Source organism: Lepidochelys kempii, chromosome 2, assembly GCF_965140285.1.
Source record: "Lepidochelys kempii isolate rLepKem1 chromosome 2, rLepKem1.hap1, whole genome shotgun sequence".
Lineage (NCBI taxonomy): Eukaryota > Metazoa > Chordata > Testudines > Cheloniidae > Lepidochelys > Lepidochelys kempii.
Genome location: NC_136381.1, coordinates 121,731,436 through 121,755,885, shown reverse-complemented (window position 1 = coordinate 121,755,885; position 24,450 = coordinate 121,731,436). Strand labels below are relative to the sequence as shown.

The 24,450-nt window shown below is 42.2% G+C and overlaps 1 protein-coding gene across 1 annotated transcript; it reads left to right on the top strand.

Moving 5' to 3' along the window:
* The first annotated feature begins 749 nt into the window (after positions 1-749).
* SERPINB5 (serpin family B member 5) lies at positions 750-14,637 on the top strand. The gene is made up of 6 exons (XM_073329459.2): positions 750-923; positions 4,995-5,132; positions 8,046-8,163; positions 9,896-10,038; positions 12,080-12,247; positions 13,987-14,637. Exons 1-6 carry the CDS (start codon positions 750-752, stop codon positions 14,377-14,379), a joined length of 1,134 nt encoding a protein of 377 aa, XP_073185560.1. The 3' UTR covers positions 14,380-14,637.
* The last annotated feature ends 9,813 nt before the right edge of the window (positions 14,638-24,450 follow it).

Sequence of the window (24,450 nt, the reverse complement as noted above, 5' to 3'; positions counted from 1 at the left end):
CCAAACATCTTCATAGCAAGGACCACATTTTAATACAAAGATTGTCTCATGGACAATCCCTTCCTGATTTCACAGATCACCTAAACATCCCTGTGGCAATGACAGTAATTGCTTACATATAAAAATCTTAGGAAAGCAATTGCAATGTAAACAGTTGGAAATGATAAGTCAGCACCCCAGCTGGGATTTCCATAGGAACCTAAGGGAGTTTGGTACTCGACTCCCATTGAATTTCAGTGGGATTTAGTCTCAAAAAGATACAAAATGCACTTAACTCATTTAGCCTTCTTTGAAACTCCCAGCCTACAGGACTAGCCTGCTCTTTGCTGAGCACTAGTGTGAGGACCACCAGTCACAATCTGGGAATGGGAACTTCTGCTCTAGAAGATGGACATGCACAAAAATTCATCGTAGGCTTTGATGGAACAGTTCATTGTGAACCAAGAGACACGAAGGTCAATGAAACAAATAAAGGGGTGTTTCAGGTCAGGGGTACCTAGAGCACAGGAGAGGTACCTTTTAAATCTATGTAGTTTAATGGTAGACATCAAAAATAGATTAAATACAGATTTGGCCCTTTGTGCCTCAACATGCACTGTTTTATCTTGATCTGACCAAACTTCCCCCGCTTCCCGCTGCTGTTATGATGAACAAATCAGTGTTGCACCCCAGAATTCTTTACAGCATGAGCAAGTGGTAGATTTTTTAGTTACCTTGGTCTTTTTTTTCCTTTTTTCTGTTTCAGGAAAATGGCTATCGATGCTCTGCGTCTAGCAAACACTGCCTTTGCAGTTGATATGTTCAAAAAATTGTGTGAGAAGGACAAAACAGCCAATGTTGTTTTTGCTCCACTGTGTACTTCAACTTCTCTTGCTCTGGCGTATAAAGCTACCAAAGGTGACACCGCAACCCAAATGATAAAGGTGAGCCTCTAGTTTCATTTTTAGGTATAAAATTATGCAACTGGCCATTATAGACTATGTATTTACTTATTCTTTTTAAAGTTGAACTCCCCTGCTAGGTAATAGTATACAGTAAAAGCTCTTCCAACATGTGTATGTGGGGGAAAGCGCATGGTTTAAGTGATATCATGGTCTATTGCACCAAGGCTTGCATCTCTTTCAGACCAGGGTTTACTCCTGGGGGAATTTTGTGCCCCAAATTGAAAATTTTGCACCAAAAATATAAAAATTCTGTCCACAATATTTTAAAATTCTGCAAAATTCTGCATATTTTATTTGTCAAGATAACACAATAATCATGCCAGTTTCAGTTGGTAATTTATTTAAAAATACCTCTCAACAAGTATGTCTATAACAATACAGACAACAAAAAAAGATTCAGGAAATGTTTTTTGACAAATAGATTCCTTACTAGACATAGTAATACAGAACTCTGAGTAATAATTCATTAAAACTAAAATACAAAACCATATTTTCCCCCACCCCTCAGAAGCAGTGCAAAGGCTTGGGGGAATCAGAGTTAATGGAGGAGCTTAGGGAGAGGAAAATAATTGCTGGGAAGGAGCCTGGGTACGAACTTGGAGGGTTGTAAACAAACCGTCCTGGCCTGCCAGCAGATTTCCCTGATGGGCCACGTGCCAAAGGATGCCGATCCCTGATCCATCGCCATACGTCCTTGCATCCTCACTCAGCCACTCCTCCTCCCCCCATCCCCATGTATCCCTTTGTCCCCCTCTCCTCTGTACCCATGTGTCCCCAAACCCCCACTCAGCCACCCCCTCCCGCTGTGGCCCTGCATTCCCTCCCCCCTCCCCTCCCCATCTCCTCCCCCAATGTGGTCCAGTACTTCGGTCAGCCAGCCCCCTCCTCTGTCCCCAGGTGTCCCTTGACTCTCTCCTCGATCACCATTTGTCCCTTTGTCTCCACTCAGTCACCCCCTCCCTCCATCCCTATGTGGTCTGAAACCCCCACTCAGCCATCCACTATCCCCATGAATTCCTGCATCCCCTCCCCCTGTCCCCATGTGTCCCTGCACCCCCCTATTCAGCCCTTGCCCCAGTCTGTCCTCTCCACTAGCCCTTCTGAACCTCATTCTGTGACCCCCACAGAAGCTCCATGCTGTCTGTTCCCGCATACACTGTGCCTCCTGACCTGGCCCCGTGGACAGGATGCTGTGAGCAACCTCTTTCTCTTTTCTATCCACAGCTGGGGCTGCTTGCACCTGGGAGCAGCTGATGTATTCTGGCAGCCCCTGGTGGGCAAAAGGAGTAACTGCATCACCTTTTCAACAGAATATATTTTCTGTTGAAAAAAAATTCTGCACAGCACATGAATTCTGTGCATGTGCAGTGGTGCAGAATTCCCCCAGGAGTACCAGGTGTGGTTTACTACACAACTGAGACCACCAAACTTTCTGGAGAATGGCTTTTCCTTACAGCACAATTCAGCATGATTGGCAATGCCTACTCAGGCTAGGCCTGGTGTTTTAATAGCAGTGTGTGTTGCAGGGATGTCTAGGGAAACATGCATAAAACAATTTTTGCCAAAATCCATCAGTAGTACAGTAGAATCTCAGCGTTACGAACACCTTGGGAACGGAGGTTGTTCATCACTCTGAAATGTTCGTAACTCTGAACAAAACATTATGGTGGTTCTTTCAAAAGTTTACAACTGAACATGGACTTAATACAGCTTAATACAGCTTAATTAATTCAGCTTTGAAACTTTACTATGCAGAAGAAAACTGCAGACAGACAGCTTTTAACTGTCTTACTATAAAGGAAACAAGCACAGAAACAGTTTTCTTGCCTTGTTAAATCTTTTTTTTTAAACTTTCTCTTTATTGTTTTAGTAGTTTACATTTAACACGGGACTGTACATTATTTGCTTTTTTTTGTCCCTGCTGCTTTGCTTTGATTGCATACTTCTGGTTCCAAATGAAGTGTGTGGTTGACTGGTCAGTTCGTACTCTGGTGTTCATAACTCTGAGGTTCTACTGTAAAAGTACTTAATTCCATTGGCAATAAGATTCACCCTTTCCCCTGAAAGTAGTCAAGAGAGGTTTAATGCAGTAGAACAAGCAGTGATGGCCCATGTGGACACAGCTACAGTGCACTGAAAGGTATGTAGTGTACTTCGATATACTGCCGTTGTGCACCGTAGCAGTGTGCTTTGATGTACTGGTAGTGTCCTGTAGCAATGTCCACCCTGGGTGCTACTACATGGCAAACTAGTGTGCCGTAGACCCTTCCTTTCCAGGTGCCAGTGTCCCCTAAGATAAGCCCTGATATACCTCTGGAAGTATTGCTGATGTGCAAACTGCTGAAGAGTCTCCCCCTGCTGGATAACTTACAGGGTTGCAGCTTTACTAACTGCTTCATGTATAAAGAAAAGGAGTACTTGTGGCACCTTAGAGACTAACCAATTTATTAGAGCATAAGCTTCATGTATGCTGTAATTGCCATACAGATATATTTCCCATGCTTAAACAATAGCAATCAAGGTATGGGGCTTTTCATGAGGAGATAATGGGTAAGGCTTGGCCAAGACAATTTTTCTATGGTTACAAAGACAAACTGGAAAGAAGATGACATAGGCTTGGAGCTTTTCTTTTTTCTGTAGGAGATATGCACCTCATTGGTATTTACACAACATCTCTATAGAGATAATGCCCTATATATTAGTGAGTCAAATTTCTGGAATCATACTTGAACATTTCATCAGTCATTTTGTGTGCTCTTTTATACCTGCTGAGGTGGGGCACTTAAAGGGTTACACTTGCAGGGGAATAAATAAGGTGGTGGGGGACATAGTGTATGCACACTGGCAGTGAACGGATTACATCTACTGGGGAAGGAATGATGTGGGGAAAGGACAATTATACTCTACTATTCCCTGTCCGTCATTTCAGGAACTTGAAATAGACACTGTAATGACAGTGGGGAGTCGATGAGAGCTGGGCGGGGCTTTTTATTTAAAGCAGTGTGACAAACTTAATGCTATTGATTAGTTTACATTTAGAAGGCGATCTTCAAATTGAAACTGCTAGAAATTCTCCTCCCGCTGTCCAAAAGCAAAATCAGCACTTACATTTAAAGGGGTAGCAGGATCGTCAATTCTCAGGATTTCATTGTGACTTTTGTAATATTTGATGATTTTCTTAAAGCCCTGGCTCTTAGAGAAAGGCGATTAGTAAAGAAACCCACTGCTTAATTAAAAAGAAAGTTTCTAGCCCCCATAGTTGCTGAGAAAAGCATAAAAACGTGACCGGAGTGTACCTGAAAGGCTTAGAAACCAGAAGACAAAAAGAATCCACTTCTTTGTTTTTCTTTTTTTAAAATCTCATGACCCTTTGGAACCTGACTCATGATTTTTGAATGCTTGGGCTTTGCAGTTCTTAGTTAGATACCCAATTGTCAGCTGTATTTTTCATGTCACTGTAGCTGCTGGCATCTGATTACTCTTTAAGCAATTCTGCTTCTGCTCCCCTTCCACCCCCAAATAGTTTATATACCATTGTGTTGTATAAAAACTGCTCTTTCCTGTTCACTAATTCTTTGGGAGGTGTAAATGCATAAGAAGTTTGAACTACTGATATTTCCTTACCTTAAAGTTATAATTCAATAAAGCTTCTGTAATTTGCTTCAAATGTTTAAAAAGTTTCATCTGTCCTGATCCTAAGAATGATGTTTTCTCAAGCTACAAGAGGTTACTGAAAGTTTTTTTGGAGAGACTGGCATTTGTGGACACAGTGACAGCCCAATGCTGAAAAAACAAATGTGATTAGCATCACTTGCATGACTAGTCATATTGATTTCAGTGGGACTACTTCCACAAATAACGTTGCAGGATCAGGACTTTAGCTTTATGTGAGATTTGCAGACAGGGCTTATAAAGGGAGAAAGAAGCTTTGTTACCATTGTAAATATAAGGAGCAATGACAGTGGCCACATACTAGTACTGTTTATTACTGAACAGCTAGAAGTTTTAAGGCAAGAAAGACGCATAATATCTTAACATGTTCATTAACAGGCACTCCATTTAGAAGATGTCAAAGATGTTTTGTTTGGGTTCCAAACAGTAACGTCTGATGTTTCCAAACTCAGCTCTTTCTATTCACTGAAAATGGTCAAACGGCTCTATGTAGAAAAGTCTCTTAACCCTACCACGGTAAGTAGTTAAGGAATACATTTGATAGGCTGCTTGGCCAGCGTATTGACTGGCCATACAGACCTTATGGTTATTTTAACATAATAGACTGTCTCTGTTTGGATGTTACTGTATTGGCCTCAGAATTAAAATGTCTTTATCCCTTAAACTGTATTTCTTTCTAAAAAAAATTTTAATCAAGCCAACGTATCAAAATGCCTAGCCTACTGTTGACACTAAACAAGTTATTAATAATCAAAAATCTCTCCCTATCCATGCTATTGTAGTAACTTTAGAAAGCAAGCCCCCTTACTTAAAATTGATATAATGGTAGTTTACTAATTTCTGTCTAGCTATACATTAGCATGGACTGTTGAAATAAAAAATAAAGTTACAAAGTCAAGCACTCAGAAATGACAAAATGCCAGAATTAAAGTTGCCCATGCTGCCTTAACTCTGCTTCGTTGTGCACAATCATTATGATAGTCTTTAAATATATGATTACATCAAAAATTTCCCCTTCCCCTGGGTCTCCCTTTCCAATCAAACATAAATGACTTTTCTGTGTTTTGAAGACCCTGCACAACATAGCAACACTATTAATCAGCTTTAAAATGTTACTGTCTGAAATTGTTTTACCTAGGACATGGGTTCTCAACCTTTTTCTTTCTGACTCCCCCCCAACATGCTATAAAAACTCCACAGCCCACCTGTGCCACAACAAATGGTTTTCTGACCACAGCACAGGAGCCCCAGTGAAACTACATTGCTCAGGCTTCAGCTTCAGCCCCGGGTGGCAGGTCTCAGGGCCCTGGGCTTCAGCCCCATGTGGTGGGGCTTTGGCTTTCTGCCTTGGCGCCCAGTGAATCTAATGCTAGTCCTGCTTAGAGGACCCCCAGAAACCTGCTTGCGGCCCCGCAGGGGGCCTCAGACCCCTGCTTGAGAACCACTGACCTTGGAGACTGTAATCACCTAAAGATAGTTAAAAATCTATTTCTCTGTTTTTCCAGGCTGAACATTTAACAGGATTCTGTGTAGTGTCAATTTCACTGTTTCCCCTAAAGAATCAGTTTCACGTTTTCCTTTTGGGTCATTTTCCTTGTGATTGTAAAACCACAATAATTAGAATGGGGAGCCAGGGGCAGTCTGTTACCTGAAACTATTTTTTACTCACATCTGGAAACTGACTTGATATCAAGTGAGTGTCACTTTAAATTATGAAAAAGAAGACCAAACAATTACTCTATAGCTTCCACCAATTACAATTTATTTTCCCTAATATCAGGCTTGAAGTTTTCAAGTACAAGACATGCTTACATTTTATTTTAAAGTATTGAGTGGTTAGTGGAAGCTAACTAAAAATCTCTTGTGATATACTCTTTAGAGGGTATATTAGACTTTGTTAGATCTGTATCACCTGTTGACTCCTATTAAGGGTCACCACACGGAGGACCATTAAATTTTTAGGGTCACCAGGAAGAGCTATAGTGTTATGATATTAAATAGGCATACATTATAGAATTACAGTATTGTAAAAAAATAAATAAAATTGCCTATAAGCTGCGTGCTATATAAGTATTATTGTATCTGCTCCCTATTTGTTTAGTAGTAATATTTGTTATTAGATGGAAACATTGTGTCAAATAAGAAACACCATCAATTAAGTAATGTACAAGGTAGAATGTTAAAGCTTTATTGTAATTTTATCTTTAAAAAAAGTTAAAAAACAAAAAAAGAAAATGAAAAAATGAAGTTTCTAGTAGCAACGTTAACACTTCTGCATTGCACATCCTGTGTGGTTTTATGCTAAGTCTTTTATGATGAACGGCTATATATTTATATATATATTAACACGTTTATCCAGACAAACAGGAGCTGAATTACTACATGCAATACTGGTACATCAACATTACATCGGGAACCTTAACTTAGGCATTTCCTGATTTTTGGAGACTTCCACTGTGCAATTAACTTTGCATTAACAGGGTTTATTTGCATTTAATGTGCCAGATTTTTTTACAAAGGAAAATCATTATGGCAGCATCAACTCTTAGAATAATCTCATAATTAAGATGGTTAAGAACCTTTTCCGCTAACTTAAACATTTACATCAGGATAAGAATGTCGGCTTCCTTACAGCTGCATAAATATTTAAACTACCTGAAATCTTTACAGTAAAAAGGCTTTAAGTCACAATAGGCATTTATGCTGGGTTTAAGGATTTATGTAACCTTAAGTTCTTCAGATCTTAAATTCGTGACCCCAAAGGTTCAAAAAAAGAGGGTGTGTAAGTGTGCCCCTAATTTACACACACACACACACATTATGATTACGTATATCAGGTTTTGAAGCTCAGCTGTTTTTTTAACTTGTGTGGGAAAAAACAAGTGTGAGAAAAAGAAAAAGAAAGTGATTTTTTGTTTTTTCAACTCGCAAAACTCAAAAATGGCTGAAGAGATTTCATTCAAAATTTAAAACAAACAAACAAACAAACAAACCTCCTTTGGACAGAGCACAAGCATGAAAAATTTCAGCCCAAAAGCTTTTTTTCAGAAAACTAAAATCCAGTGAAAACAAAGCTATAATCATGTAAACTGTTTTTCAGCCTTATTTTAGTGGAGACCTAATAGCATCCATTAAACTCTTCAAATATATTGTCAGGATGTTGAGGATGTAGATTGTGTGAATAGTCTGTTTTTACCAATCATTTGCAATAGGAAGACCATGGATGTGGTGTCATTGTATCTTCTCAAATTGTGGTAAAATGGGCACTTTTTAAGGGCCATAGGTCAATTTATTCCCTCATGTAATACAATTGAATCTTGACTCCTGTTGAACCTCTGAGTTGATGACATTCACAGGATCTCTCTGTGTCAAATGAACCCATGTGGTAGAATTGCACCAGGGATGTATTTGGCTCTGTGTATCTTTCAGGAGTTTATCAATGCCACCAAGAGACCCTTTCCATCTGAACTGGAACTAGTAGACTTCAAGGAAAAAACTGAGGAAACCAGGCAGCAGATCAACAAATCTGTTTCGGAGCTAACCGATGGCAAGTATAGTTAAATCCAGGAGACCCTACTTAACGTCTCTGACGAGAAATGGGAATTCTGTTCCCTTGTGACATTTTTTGTTAACATTTTCAGACATAAATATATAGTGAAAGAAAAGAAAGAAACAGGAACGTGCTTTTTTAGTGTGATCCTTAAGATAAAGATGTTAAATATATTCTGACCAAAAAAAGATGCAGTTGTGAAACTGAACTAAGGACTAGATTGTGAAAGCCTTCCTTATCCTGGTGAGAATTCAACGGGTCAATTTGAGAGTAATTGCTCTTTGACGTAAGGGGTTCACATTCTGGCCTAAACAAACATTCAAAGGATCGTATTAATAATTTTATTTCAATATATGACCTGCTTTAAAGTTATATGCTAATGGCAAATGTTCCCCAGATTCCAGATTTTGGAGGGGGGGGAGGGGGTTTCAATTAATTTCATATAGGCCATTCATTCCTTGGCCTGTTCGCTGACATAAAGGTGCCAAAAGGTGGTGATGTTTCCTTATCTGGATATGTCTTTATGTAAGAATTGGACTGAAATCACTTACTCATATCAAATAGGCCACCAAACAGCTGTCAGAAGTTAATGATATTTTGGACACCACCAATGGATACCAGATTTGAATCAGTGACCAGGAGACTAATGGTCCCAGGACAGAGCGTGCAGAATTCCTTAGGGGGGTTGCATTTCCAGCTCTTGCCAGCCTACTGCTGAGTTTGGTAGCACAGAGCTTGATAGCACTGTGTATTTACTGAGCACTCATGGGATTTCTTGGTCACTAGTAACCCCAGTGGTAGGACTATGAAATTAGATGTACATGATTCAAGTTTTCATTCTTCCAGAACTGGCACAGATGGGATTGTGCAGGTAGCTTGTACTGCCTATTTTGTGCCTAAAACTGTGCATAAAGAGAAGTTATGAGTCTAGAATGCTGTCAATCCAGTTCCTTTCATGACATTACTAAAATTTTAGAGTGTCTGGAAAACAAAACAAAAACCACACGCATATGACTTTAAAGCATACCATGCGGTACTCGGTAGTGTACTATAACTGAAACAGCACTTCTTGCTTTTTTCCATTCGTCTGATTCCATCTCAATCTGAAATTAGCAGCAACTGGCTTTGAACTTTGCCTTTTGCTCCCAAAATTACAAACTGTATCTCAAAGAAACTTGCTATAGAAGGCTGCAGCTCACTAGCCATTACCTTTCTGTATCTAGTGTCTGAATGGCTGCTGCTCTCTCATAATAGCACTTCCTATTTACCCATGACCACAATGGATCAAATTCATTAACCTCCAGTACTTCCAAGACAGTTACACCCAAGATGAATTTGGTCTCCAGTGCTTAAAATATTCCTTGTAAAAAATGTAACCAACTATAAAAATAAAATAAACACCTGTAACTATTTCACTAAAAATGAAAGTTCTATAGCTTTTTGAAATTTATTTATTATAATATACCCAGTATAGGAAAAATCATCTGGATTTCAACACCACATAAAACACAAAATAAATATTTTGCATCATTTGGAAGTGCAGTTTCCGAGTTAGGCTACAAATACTAAAATAACAAGTAGGATGTCTCCCTCTTGAATTAAATTTCCTCATCTGTGAGTACAGTATCTAGCCAACCCTAGTATTGTAATCTGGCAGAGTAATCAACTATTCAAACAACAATATGGCTGTATTCTATTAATGACATGCTTTTTTAAAAAACATGCATAGGTAAAATGGAGAACATTTTGAATGAGGGGAGTATAAATGACCAGACTAAGATCCTCCTGGTTAATACAGCTTATTTTGTAACAAACTGGATGAAGAAGTTCCCAGAGGCACAAATCAAAGAATGTCCTTTTAAAATCAACAAGGTATGTTTAAAAACGGCATTTAAATAACCCTGTTTCAAAGTAAGTAAATGTTTGGAAGAATTGAAATAGAAATCTTCAGTATTACTAGGCTGTCATGGAGCTCTCTACTGAAACTTGTTTTGTGGCCTGGGTGCCTTAAACCAGTTAACGTTTTAATGGGTTGGTGGTTTTATATAAACCTTTCAGAGACTCAGTTTCAAAGACCCCACCTCATCAGTTTCTATGATCTGAAGAAAACTTACCAGATATATTTTTCTCTATGCTGTGAAGTTTACTGCACCATGTGTTCTCACTCTTTTTCTTTCTGAGGCCCCCCCTCCAGCCCCCAACACCCTATAAAAACTCCATGGCCCAGCAGAGCCCCGACAACTGTTTTTCTGCATATAAAAGCCTGGGCCAGCATTAGAGGGTAGTAAGCAGGGCAATTGCCTGGGGACCCACAAAGCTAAGTTGCTCAGGCTTTGGCTTCAGCCCCAGGTAGCAGGGCTCAGGGCCCTGGGCTTCAGCCCTGCACGGCTTTCTGCCCAGGGCCTCAGTGAATGTAACACTGGCCCTGCTTGGAGGACCCCTGAAACCTGCTTGCAGTCCTCCAGGGGGCCCCAGACCCCGGCTGAGAACTGCAGTAGTACACTATGACTAGAGTATCATTGACAGAAAGGGTGACCGTTAACTGCCATTATGTGAGCGAGGGAGAAGTGCAATCTCACAGGTAACTGCACCCCAGAGATTGTAACCAATACCAGAAACTGCACCCTAAACCAAAGAGGTAGCCAGTGCAGGGCACAGAATATTGGTGTTATACACTCAGAATGGGTCCCCAGCTTGAGACAAATCACTGCACTAGCTGAAGACTTCAGATACTCTTGAAGTAACCTTAAATAGCTCACATTACGGAAATCCAGTCTAGAAGTTACAGAACAGTAGATCACTGTGGTGGGATTTGTGTCAAAGAGAATGGTCACAGCCTGTGGACCACACAGAGACTGAAAAAAGTACAACACACTACAACTAACTCCTGGTGATCCAGAGACATCAATGACTCCATCATAACCCAGAGACTGTTAACAGCACTGGTGAAGGCTAGTTGCACTTCCCAGAGAAGGCATACTCACAGTTCCTGCCCATTCCTCAGTCCAAATGCTTCCCCCTACCCATCAGCAACATTTCCATTTTATCAGAGTGGAGACACTAAGCTGGTTTTCTAAAGGGAAAGCAGAGATAACAGTGTCTGGGCTCTGCAAGAAGATGGTGCAAAGCTATCTACATCTTCATGTTAGAGCTTTGGAGCACCTAGCTGAAGGTCATCTACAAACTAGGAACATTTCAGGCCACAATATTTCACTATGTCATCTAGTGAAATAGCATGTCCTTGGCTTGTGTAATGTGGACCGTTATTTTCTTACTGGGTCAATGATATGTTGGTCCAGATCAGTTGCTCAAGATCAGTTAATAGTTTTGTTTGACAGTAGTCAAAATGTTAATGACAGGGAACATTTGGTTGTATTGTATGGTTGGATCCCCAAAGTTCCTTCCAGACTAGTACTAAAACAGTTTATGGAAATTGTAAGGTTCTTTATAAATAGGGGCACTCTTTTTGCTTTCCGCTTGTAGCAGAGTTGTTGCTAATTTTTTGCTACCCCATGCTGATTATGTTGTGCCTCAGCCATTGGCATATCTTCAGTGCTTTAGGGTGACTGATATTGCAATGCCCTTTAGATGTTATACATTGTAATTTACAGTGAAACTGGTACCAGAGGCCACCCATCTGAGGCAACCTCCTGTCTTCAGAAACCTCCCCAAAGTGTTCCCCAGTCTATTAAGTAGAATCCTGATCCACCATTATTAGAAGGCCATTTCCACCCATGTTTGTCATCCTGGAATGAGGCCAGACAGGTTTCACTGTATATGAAGGCAAACAAATGCCCCAATCCAAAGAAATGATGCATAGGTACCACTCTCATCCAAGCACACACGCTTTCCTTCCTTCCATCCCATTTGTGAAAGACAGGGGCTGCCAAGTTGTTCCCTGTATGTTTTACAGACTGAAACAAAACCAGTGCAAATGATGAACCTGGAAGCTACATTTTGCTTGGGCTACGTAAAGGAATTAAAAATCGCAATCCTTGAGCTCCCTTGCCTCAACAAGCACATAAGCATGCTCATTCTGCTACCAAAAGAGATTGAGGATGATACCACTGGCTTGGAACAGGTAAGAGAAATAGACAAGGTTTAAGTGTTGTTTCCAAGGGAAGCATTCCATTTACAATAATTCTGCTTCTAAGGTATATTTTCTGTATTACTCTCAAGTTACTAAGAAGGGAACAGGATATTGGTTCCTTAGGAGTTAATCGTCTCCTTCTGCTTCTCTGCACTGGATGTCATGTTTGTGAAATTGTATTTCCACCTCAGCTAAAGGAAATGAATCACTTGGAGTGCTGTGTCTAGGACGAAGTGCTTTTGTAGAGCCCACTAGGTGCGTCACTGCATCTTTAGGCACCTAAGTACCTTTAAAAATCTGGCCCAGAGATCTAGTTTCCATGTTAATGTACGTGTAGCCTGGTGATTATAGCAAAGCACTTAGGCCCAGATCCACAAAGGTACTTAGGCTTCTAACTTTCACTGAAATTAAAATTTGCAGTGTATTTGTAGCCATGTTGGACCCAGGATGACAGGGAGACAAGGTAATATCTGTTATTGGACCAACTTCTGTGGTGAGAGAGACAAGCTTTAGAATTGACTCAGCGTTCTCAAAGTTTGTCTCTTTCACCATCAGAAGTTGTCACCAATAAAAGATACTATCTCACCCACCTTGTCTCTCTGTTGAAATAGAGGGTTGTTAGGAACCTAACTATCTTTCTAGGTCTGGGCATTACAGTCATGATTATTGGGTTCTCTTATCAGCTCTGACCTGAACTTGTTCAAAGTAAAAAAACAAGTCACTTCACTTTTCATGCCTCAGTCTCCCTCATTTGACAATGGGTATGTACTAGTGATTTATTATACAGATGAGACGCTTAATTAAGGCTTTTAATGTCTAATTTTGAGCAGAGGGTGCCTGACTATCTCTAACAATTTGCTTTTTCATTGTAACTGCACACAAACTGGAAGAAATTTTTAAAAGCATAGTCTAAAGATGAACTAGATTAGTGCCATTTTATTATAAAGTTATAAATTGATGTGGTTCACCTCCATTCACAGCTCAGACATTAAGGGTCAAGGAGCCCCACTTACCTCTGTGCTACTCACTGTGAGTGAGGATCTCAGAATCTGGCCCTAACCATGTTAGCACAAGCATAAGCACGTGCAGTTCTGTGAGTACTAGCATTTATACATGGAAGTTGTGTTCAGATCATGAGCCTTCCTTTAATGCAAGTTCAACATGGATTCCAATGAAATCGCCTGCTCTGCACACCCCTCAGGCGTTGGGCCAAATAAAATATCTGGAAACAAACACTGACAAAGCTGATCTAGATCCAGATCAGAATTTTGAAGCTTGAGTCTGTTGTCTAGTTCAAATGGCAGCAATTCCTTTGCTGCCGGGCTTGGGAATCAAGAGGCCTTGGCTCACGTATCAGCTTTGCCTTTTCACTTTCTATGTGGCCTTGGGCAAATCACTTAACCTGTCCTTCCCAATTTCCCTGAGGTACTTACCTCACTGGACTATTGTGATGATTACTCACACAGTACTTGTAATGTGCTAAGGACCAGATTATACTCATTTAATGGAGTTACTATAGAAACCTACACCAGTGAGTTAAACCAGAGTTCTACCAATGGAACCTATCAATGGAACTGAAAGCACCATTTACCCTTAGGCATGATAATTACTATATATCAAGGGCAAGTTTAAGTCCCTTATCTTTGGTTTTTGAAGGGAGGAGAACAGTGGGGAGGGTCTTTTCCCCCTTAAACTGACAATTAATATGCTCCCTTGCCTTATTCTTTCAGCTTGAACAGCTGCTCACTCCTGAGACGTTAGTACAGTGGACCAATCCCAGCGTGATGGCCAATACCAAAGTGAACGTGTTTCTTCCCAAATTTAAGATGGAAGGGGATTACGATCTGAAGCCTGCTCTGGAAAGCTTGGGGATGACAGATATTTTTAATGAGAATGTAGCAGACTTCTCTGAAATGTCTGAGACTAATGGCGTAGTTTTGTCACAGATCATCCATAGAGTCTCTCTGGAAGTAAATGAAGAAGGTGCTGAATTGAGAGACGTACCAGGATATCGGATCCTGCAACACAAAGATGAATTTAAAGCTGACCATCCATTCATCTTCTTGTTTAGGCACAACAAAACTCGCAACATCATTCTTTCTGGCAGATTCTGTTCTCCTTAAATAGGGCATATATTGAGAAAAGCAGAATCCATTTGTTGCGATTCTTATTTCTGTAAAGCTTTGCACCCTCAGTACCACTACTGAAAGGTAATCTAAGATGTTCATACATCAAACAGGCAACACTGTGTACTTTTCACATGCAGCAGTCATATAAAATGATGCAATTTAACTCCTTTTGTTTCACTCACCTAAAATAAGGAATTTACCACCACACAGGAAATCTCATGTCTTTTATGTGGAAATACCCCATCTCCAGCAGCAAACAAACATTCATGTTTCTCTGATGCATTTCTTTTTCTAAAAGAAAATTAAATCAAAGTCCATTTTCCTTGAGGAAGGTGAATTGGAATTGCTGAGGGATCTGGAATTTCATAATGAAAGCTGGCTCAGTTTTCTATAAATTTACCTTGTGCTGTGTCCAGAACCTTCCCAAACCTTTAAAGTGTATTCCTACTTCCAAAAAAGTAAATAAATAAGTATTTTGACATTTGGGATTATAGCTCTGATCCTTCGGTTGACTGTGCACTGGTGTGCTGGAGTGGAACAGTGAGACTCCATTCGGGTTGAGCAGTGTATCTACACAGTCTATTGGAGGACTGGGGCTGCCATCGGTAATACGGGAGTTAACAATTCTTATTCACCGTCATAAACTGCTGCGATATCTAGGGGAAGAAATGTGCTAGATAATAAAATAATTAATTATATTACCTTACCTAAAGTGGGTAAATTAACCTAGACTGAACTCCATATTCCCCAAATGAGAAGCAGGTAAATTCAGTTCACCCTCGACTACACTACTGCTCAGTGGCAGTTCCAGCTATAAAGAGCCTATGTTGTGTATATTCTGAAAACGAAAACTGGAAATACTGAATGCACCAAACATTTGCTATGGAGCGATAACTGCCACACGTCTCAGGCTTGTGTTGCCTGTCATTTCTGACTTCAGAGGAGTAGTTAAAGCCTACCGCATTTAATGGGATATGTAAAAAGGAAATCCAGACATTAACACGGATTAGATTAATATATTTAATTCCTGATGCAAGAATGGAAAAATGATATTTTTTTATGAACAAGGTCTTCAAGCTAAATATAACAGCACTGTAAGTAGGTATAATTTTTGGCTAAGGTCTTCCTGCTGCATGTGTTCAGTATTAGTTTACCTTATACCATTCAGAATAAAGCATTATAAAAAGAAGTGTGTGTTGTCTACTTTTAAACTAAAAAGAAAAGGAGTACTTGTGGCACCTTAGAGACTAACCAATTTATTTGAGCATGAGCTTTCGTGAGCTACAGCTCACTTCATCAGATGCATACCGTGGAAACTGCAGCAGACTTTATATACACACAGAGATCATAAAACAATACCTCCTCCCACCCCACTGTCCTGCTGGTAATAGCTTATCTAAAGTGATCAAGTAGAGCCATTTCCAGCACAAATCCAGGTTTTGTCACCCTCCACCCCCCCACACACAAACTCACTCTTCTGCTGGTAATAGCCCATCCAAAGTGACCACTCTCTACATAATGTGCATGATAATCAAGGTGGGCCATTTCCTGCACAAATCCAGGTTTTCTCACCCCCCCACCCCCATACACACACAAACTCACTCTCCTGCTGGTAATAGCTCATCCAAAGTGACCACTCTCCCTGTGGTTCAAAGGCCAAAAATTGGTTTCTGTTATATTCATGCCCACCCTTTAATCCTGTACTATTGATATTGCAGACAGATAGACACACTTTGGATATATTTTTTTTTGTTAAAAAAAATTGTTGTGTGGTGAAAACAGGAGATCAGAAGGGTGGTTACTGCATCTCCAAATACTGAATAAGTTTTTTTAAGATATTGCGCTAAAGCAGGTTATGTAATGAATGGATGACTGATGGGGAGAGATACACAATTAAAATGGTTGGTTAAATAGCGCATCTCTTCCGGCTGTTCAGATCAAATGTAAACTGGAGCTTTAGTTGGAGTTCTGCGTTTTTCTAGGAATGAGTTTTCAGCAAAATGCCTGCAAAGCCCCCAAAGTCAGTATGGTGCAATTGGTCCTTGTCTTCTGGCAGATTGTGGGGTTCTGAAAATTCACCGAAGCCTAAGAGCCAAGATAACAGACCTAACCGTTCTGGATCACCACGGGAACCAATATATCAGCATTTCACTGTCAAATGTACAACGCTAACGGTTCAAAATCTGCAGTAAGTCCAAACAGATGTGAACGTTACAGACAAAAGACTTCTCTTGGTACTTCTGAACTGAAAGCAAAGTCCCTCTCAGTGGGAATCCATGTGACTCAGGCTATGTCTACACTACTGCTTATGTTGGTATAACTTATGCCGCTCAGGGGTGTGAATGAGCCCCCCCGAGCAACTTAAGCTACACAAACCTAGGTGCTAACGTGGGCAGTGCTATGTTGGAGGGAGAGCTTCTTCTGCCAATGTAGCTACCGCTGCTCATTGTGGGTAACGGGAGATCTTTCCCGCCAGCATAGAGCAGCTCCACTACAGCGCTTACAGCAGTGCGGATGCATAGTGTAGCCAATGGCGGATTTAGAGTTAGTAGGGCCCTGTGCCCAGCTTCATTTTTGGGACCATTCCTTGGGACCCAGCCAAAAAAAAAGAACATTCTCTCTTATCTCCTCCCCCGCCCCCGTTTTTCATTCTTTTTTTCTTCCTCCTCCTCCTATAAGTAATAGGAAGTAAATGAAAATAAAGTGAGGTACCTTGATTATTTTTGTAGTCAAACTGATTTTTCCACAGACCTCTTGAAAATCGCGGAGGGTCTCGACGGAACACTTAATAATCTTTCCAAATATTGTTTGTACCGTTAGCTAACTATTGTAACGTGCTTTGGATAAGAGCACTTTATAAAAAAAAAATGTAAAAAAGCATCGGGGTGCGGGGTCTGGCCAGGAGCTAGGGTGAAGGAGGGGGCTCAGGGTGTGGCTGGGGATGTGTGAGGGGGTGCAGGAGTCAGGGAGGGCATGGGGCTTGGGGTGCAGGGTCTGGGAGGGAGTTAGGGTGCAGGAGTGGCCTGGGGATTGGGGTGCAGGGTCTGGCCAGGAGTTAGGATGCAGGAGGGGTCTCAGGGTTGGGGCAGGAGGTTGGGGTGCTTACCTGGGGCAGTTCCCATTTGGTGCGAGGGGTGCAGGTGGGAATGTGGGGGGGGTGCAGGAGCTCCCGTTTGGTGCTCAGGGTGGGGGAGGGATGTGGGGGGGTGCAGGAATCAGGGAGGGCAGGGGGCTGGGGGGGGTATGTGTAGGGAGAGTGTGGGGGGGCTCACCTTTGCTCCGCCCTGCCCCGATTCCACCTCCTTCCCCAAGGCCCTGCACCTGCCTCTTCCCCGCCTCCTCCCCCGAGTGTGCTGCAGCCCCGCTCCTCCCCCTCCCTCCCGGAGTGACCTGAGCTCTGGCAAACAGCTGTTTGGTGGCGGGGGAAGCGCTGGGAGGGATGGAGAGGGGCAGGAACGCAGCATGCTTGGGGGAGGAGGTGGGAGCTTGGCTGTTGATGGGTGCGGAGCCTGCAGCAGGAGCCCCAGGAGCCGGCAAGCTTCTGTCCCTGCAGCTGCCCAGCCCTGGGGCCCCCTGTCCTTGGGGGCTCTGTGCCAGGGCACCCTGTGTTTCACTGTAAATCCACCTCTGGGTGTAGCTGTGCCATTGTAAGCTCTCTAGTGTAGCCATAGCCTCAGAACATATAGGCATCTATCTTCCAGAAACAACATTTCTGCAACACAGGGGAAAGCCCTGGGTCTAGTGGTTAGAGAGCTGGTTTGAAGACAGGAGTTCTGGGTTTTACTCTCAGCTGTACTATAGACAGTGCGTAACCATGGGCAAGCCACGTAAGCCCTGTGCTTCAGTTTCTGCATTTCTAAAGTGGTGGCAATAACACTTAGCAACCTCACTAGCATATCTAGAGACTATCTATATAGGCTTGTAGGTGTGACCATAATACGAAGCCATCACCGCTGGGAAATGACGGAGGGCAATCATTTAGTAGAATCCTTGTCTGGGCCTACAGAAAGGGAAATAGTTCACTTCCCAGCAGCCTGCAAATATCTAAATATCTCTCTCCTTCTGAATGGATGTTCTCAATGACAATCAGCTAACACTGTGTAATAAAGTGAGACTCAACTAAGGGTATGTCTACACTGCAATAAAAAACCTGCACTTCTAGCATCCTGTGAGGAAGGAGGGTCCCTGAACTGGGGCTGCAGCCCAAGCCTGAACGTTTACACTGCAATCAAACAGCCCCGCAGCCCGAGAGCCCAAGTGAGCTGGCACGGGACAACGGTGGTGTCTAATTGCAGTGTAGACATACTCTAACTGGCTAATCCTTTTGGTAAAGCGATCTTGTGACCAGGAAACCCAGAGCAATAATTATTTTGGCTACAACTATGACTTTCCAAATTCCCTTTTTTCACACCTCCTGCCAGTTTCAGAAGAACAGAGCATGAAAATATTCTATTTGGTGAGTAAGGCCCAGTTCCACAAAGTGATTGAGGTTCCTAACTTCCATGGATGTCAATGGAAGTTAGGAGCCTAAATATCTAAATATTCACTTGCTGCAAGTTGCTTGCTGTTTGAATTAGAAATAGACCCTCATACACACAATTAGAAATCAAAGCTTCTCAGACCTAATGCCAGCCCCCCGTGAGCTGTTATCTCATCTGATCTCACCACCTAATCAGAGTTGGGCCTGGACTGTATTTGACGGGAAATCTCATAAGAAACACTTCTGGCAGGTATTGCAGAAAGTGCTGTTGCTGATTCAATAGGTGGTGTGATATCCTTGGAGACCCAGTGGCGTGCCAGGGGGTGCAGCTGAAGAAGAATCCCATCTACTTTCAAGTCTATGGAACTGATTGGTTTGCCCACTGATACCAAGCTTCGCCTGCCCACTTCCTGGATCCCAATAGGATACCAAGCATTGTTTCATTGTACACACCTTCAATCTCCACGTAGCCCCATTACCACAGTGTCTGATACCTCACAGTCTTTAGAGTATTTATGCTCACAACACCCTTGTGAGATGGGGAAGTGCTATTATCCCCATATTATAGATGGGGAAAGTGGAAAAATACACACCACCCCTGAGTGCTTCTAAAAGGCTGTACTTCCCCTCTCGCAAGCAGGCTGTGTATGGAAAAGAAAACTTTTAATGAAAAAGGAAAAGGAACCCAGCATTATGACATATAACCATAAGCAAAACGCCCACCCCAGAGTACACTGGGCAGTGCCCTTTGCCTCAGTTTCTCACAGTCCAGTGTGAAAGTCCGACAAAGTAACGTTCTTTTACCAAGCCATTCCCCTCTCCCTTCACCGCACCCCACTCACAGTTGTGGTCCTTGGCCAACAATGACCCAGAGTTCAGAGGTGCGTTCATGTGAGTTCACCTCCTGCCCGAGGGGGATGAAAGGCATCAAGCAATGCCTCAGCTGCTGCTGCCGTGCTGTCGTTCACTTTGCGTCACTGACCTCCACGCTGCCGTTCACTGCTGCATCGTTGTTCCCTCTGTGACTGTGCTGTTGCTCACTCCACTGCTGTTGGCTGCTGATCCATCACTTTCTCTGCTGCCACCAGCCTCCCTACTACAACCTTGGAGGTTCTTGAGGTCCCACCACTTAACACAGCTCTCTAATTTCAGCAGAGGCCATACCACCAAGTACAAACACTTGTCCCCACACCTCTCTCCCTTTTACTGGCCTCCCTACCCCCTGCTTAGCAATTGCAGTTCAGTTGAGGGTGAACCCTCCAGCCAGGGCAGGCCAAGCTCGGCCTCCTGTCCCCAACTCACATACCAAGAACAACAACCTTTCATTACTCCTGCACTCAACACCAACATGACTTGCAATCCAACACCAGTCAAAAGCGATCATTTGGGCAAATCTGCTCCATGATGCTGAGCATGTAGGCAGAATAGGCATGTCTATGCAAACAAGGTTGGTTCCTAAAGTCTTTTTCCCCAGCTCATCACTAGATGTCAGGGGAGAGCTCATTCAGACCCTGCTTAGACATAGTTTGTATAAGCAAGGAGTCAGATAACTAGCACAGAATGTATTCCAAGACAAAGATGTGTGCTAGGCTGGAGTGCAATGTAAATATAGGTAGTTCAATGGTAAGAAGAGGCTTAGCAGAACATTGCCTTCATCATTAATAAAGAAGCAACCATTAGATTATTCAGAGTGAAGGTTAAACTCAAAAGAACCCAAACATTTGAAATATGGAATCCACAGTTAAGGTCAATTGTAACTCTGCCCCATAGTGACATCAGCCATCCTGCTTTTTTTTTTTTTTTTTTTGTTCCTGCTGATCCTACTGCTTAAGTTGTGTTATTTTTGAACCAACGATTTTTCCTATGGGCTTTAAGAAGTTACAGCCTACTTCTTTTGAAAAGCATCTTATGCTTTCTTCTCATTCCTCTGCTTTCATATTTACCTCCACTTTTCTGGATCACCCAGTGGAATCATATTGTCTTCTCCCTTCCTTTGCTTCTTCTGTTTGTGTCTGTTTCCCTGCTCCATGTTGCTTTCCTTCCATCTTTTTGCTGTTTCTCTCTTTCCCTCCTTTTTTTTCCTTCTCAAATTCTCCCTGAGGGTCTTCCCACAGGTTGCTATTACTAATACTATTATTTGTATTACCATAGCACATGGGAGCCCTAGTCACGGACCAGCACCCCATTGTGCTAGGTGCACAAACACAGAACAGAAACAGTCTGGGGCCCAAAGAGTTTACAAACTAAGTAAGAGCTTATGTCTCCCTGCTCTGAATTTCTTTGCTCCTCCTTCTTCTCCCCCAGCTTCTCCCCAGCATCTACCCCCTGTACTCTCCAATTCCTGAGGATCTCTAGAGACCCAATGGGTGGAGGGAGGGAATCTGTGATGATAGAGGAAAATGCTTCATGGATCCTGTTCTATGCTCTCCAGCCCACTCTTAAATTTGATTCTCTCCTGAAAAGTGACTTCAAGTGACCTCTCAGTTCCGTATCCAGATGGCTCACTGATTACCACATCTGATTTTCTCAGTTTGCAAGCAAAGAGATTATTGTTTTCATCACTGCAAGATCCAAGAATCGTGCTGAGTTCTTTTCATCTTGTGCACCACACCCAGTAATAGAGATTCTGCTGAATGATGCCATCAGCTACACTCATGCAAACAAAGACATTCATGGCAATGGAGCTGCACTGAGACATTATTGAAGGCAGAACTGGATCTGCAGAGTTTTTATTTCTGGTGATGCTGAACAAAATGGGAAGAACACACCTGGCTGGCCACTATGTGGGGCTGACAAGATGAGAAACAAATAAACAAACCACCACCATCATTGTATTTGCTCTGCCACAGAGTGAGCCTTTGGAAGTCAGGAAAAAGGCTCCTGTTGAATAGGCTTTACATCAAGTCCCAAGTGGCCTAGACTCGCTCTTGTAAGCTTTACTAGCTACTGCTCACTGACCAGAATCTGACAGGAAGGCCTGTGTTCTGGCAGAAAGTTTGCTCAAGTCCTGATGTTGTTAATTAGGTTGTAAGCGCCTTAGAGCAGGGACCATGTGTGTTTGGCACCTAACACAACAGGTCTCTGACCGGGTCTTTTTGGTGATACAGTAATATCAATCTGTTGGAGTTTTATCTCCGAGGTGAAATCCTGGCCCCATTAAGTCAATGGCAAAACCCACACTGACCTCAGTAAGGTCAGGATGTCACCCACTGTGCCCAGGCCAAATTTCTAAACTGGGTAGTTCCAGGCTGCCTCCCTAAATTCTGCAAATTAATTTGGATAAGATGTTGTATGGAGTTGCATCCAACTCTTCTTTCTATTAAAAAGATTAGCAGCATATGACTGAAAAATGGTGTGGCACACCCTGCTTTGAGGAATTATACCTCATAGGTTCCCAAACTCATTTCATGTTTTATGAAATGTGCAATTATGCTCATCGTGAAAAGTTTTCAACTCTCCTTGTACTCAGCTTTTCCTTCTTTCTCTCAAGCCCAAGGCTGGCTTTAGGGGGCAATGTTTAAGGGATATCCAAAAACAGTCCAAAATTAATAATGCAAAACTAGACTCTCCTCTCTTATTGATTCCACAAACTTTTTTATTCCCCTGCTCCCATGGCCATGATACTCTGGTTATCTGGGTTCCTGATTCTCCACTGCCCAGCAACAGAAAGGATTCACAACACATGCATAATATAATTAAAAGAGAAGAGTTTGTGTTCTTGTTTTTCCTTTTCCCTTCCCCATTTCTTTGGTTCCTTCTTTCTCTCCTTTTACCTAATGTTTTTTCTTATTTCACAGCCATTCTCTTTTTTCTTGCTATATGTCTCTATTTTGTCCTTTTATACTATTTTACCTTGAGTCTCTCCCTATTCCTCTTTCCTTTTTCTCACCCCACGCGCATCTTTCTTTCTCCTTTGGGCCTCTTTCACTGCCCACTCTTTCCACATAATTCCTTCTGCCATTGAGTCTCCTATACCTTTCCCCATTGTCCCCCCCACCAGTTTTCCCCTTTCCTCATTACATTCCCAACATTCCCCTATCTCTTTTCCTTTTTCTTCATAGCTCACATTTCCTCCCTGGCCCTCGTACCAACCGTATTTTGTCCATTAATCTATCCACTGCTTCTTACAAACATCCCTTCAGCTCTCCCAATTCTCTAACCCTGTTTTGTCTGAATCCTGTACTCTGAAACTTCTCTTCCCCCGCAATACAGCCTTGCTATCCTTTAGCCTTTGTCCTTTTCCTGCAACAGCTGCCATCTCTCCCCATAAAGTCTACACACATTTTCCCAGGGCCTCCCCAAACAATCCTCTCACGACATTCCCAACAAACTCCTTCCCTTCCTTCACCTGCCTGCAGACCTACACGATAGCAGCAGCAAAGATAGTGATTGCTCAGGTTTGAAATTCTGGCAGTTTCCTTCTAGAGATGGGCTTCTAGAAAGCCAGGAGATAGGGGGTGTTTGCCCTTCCACCAGCCGTTGCCTGTTGCTCCATTGTTGGGCCCCACATCAGTAAATCTTGGAAGTCCAGTTGCCTGTGCTGGGTGCTTGATAGCTGAACTGCCTCTTCAGTGAGCTCCCTCAAACCCTCTGTAGCTGCAGGGTGGGTTTGTGGCTCTGCTGAGGAGCGACTAGCTGCACTTCTTAGTCCAGAATCTCAGAGGGCTGTGCTGGCCCACGTGACCAGTGGAGGGGACCTTATAAATTGGATGTCCTTAAAGTCAGTCTTGGCTAATTACCTGCCATGTTCCACTACAGAGCTGGCTGTTCTTGTGTGGTAGACTGTACAATGTTCAGATAAGATGGTAGTCGGGAGAAGGATGCAGAGGAGTTGTCATTGGTACCCATCAGGTTTCTCCCCCCCCCCCCTTTATAATGTTACTACTGGAGTCAGGGAGAAGGTGGTTTTTAATCAGGTTTTGTTGCAGAGGGAGCTACAGCTCAGAAAAAATGTCCAGCTATTAGAAACAAACCCACGCTGCCATTCCTGATCTATTTTTACTGGTAACTAACATTTAAAAGCTGTCCTGACTTTGGATTTTTTGTTTTTCTGTGTTTTTTGTTCCAGGAGACAATTTTCTCTTCTTGATTAAAATCTTTAAATACAAATTAAAACTAGCTTTCTGTATTATCTTCAAATAAAATAAGATAAAATAAAATAAAAAGAGAGAGAGAGATGGCCCTAGGCAATAGAAAAGTAACACATCTCAATTGTTTCCTCTATTACTTGCAATTAGACTGAATTCCAAGCAAGGACTCTCTGAAGATAATATCACCTTCCAGCCTCAACCCATGAAATGAGCTCTGCCTGGAGAGATTTCTGTGCACATGCAGAGCCCCACTGACTTCAAAGGGGTGCCCCGAGGGATCCACCTTCACCGAGCTCGTTGCAGGTCTGGATCCTGAGTTTCCATGTGAAGAGTATCTTGGCTTTGTGATCAGGAGATTTTGGCAACAGATATAGACTGTTAGACTTGCCAGGCAAAATAGTCAAAATAAAGCTCTAATTGCAGATAGTTGGACACTCTGTTCCTCCAAAATGCTGCAAGAAACTACAAGATGATGGGCCTTTGACATGACTAAAT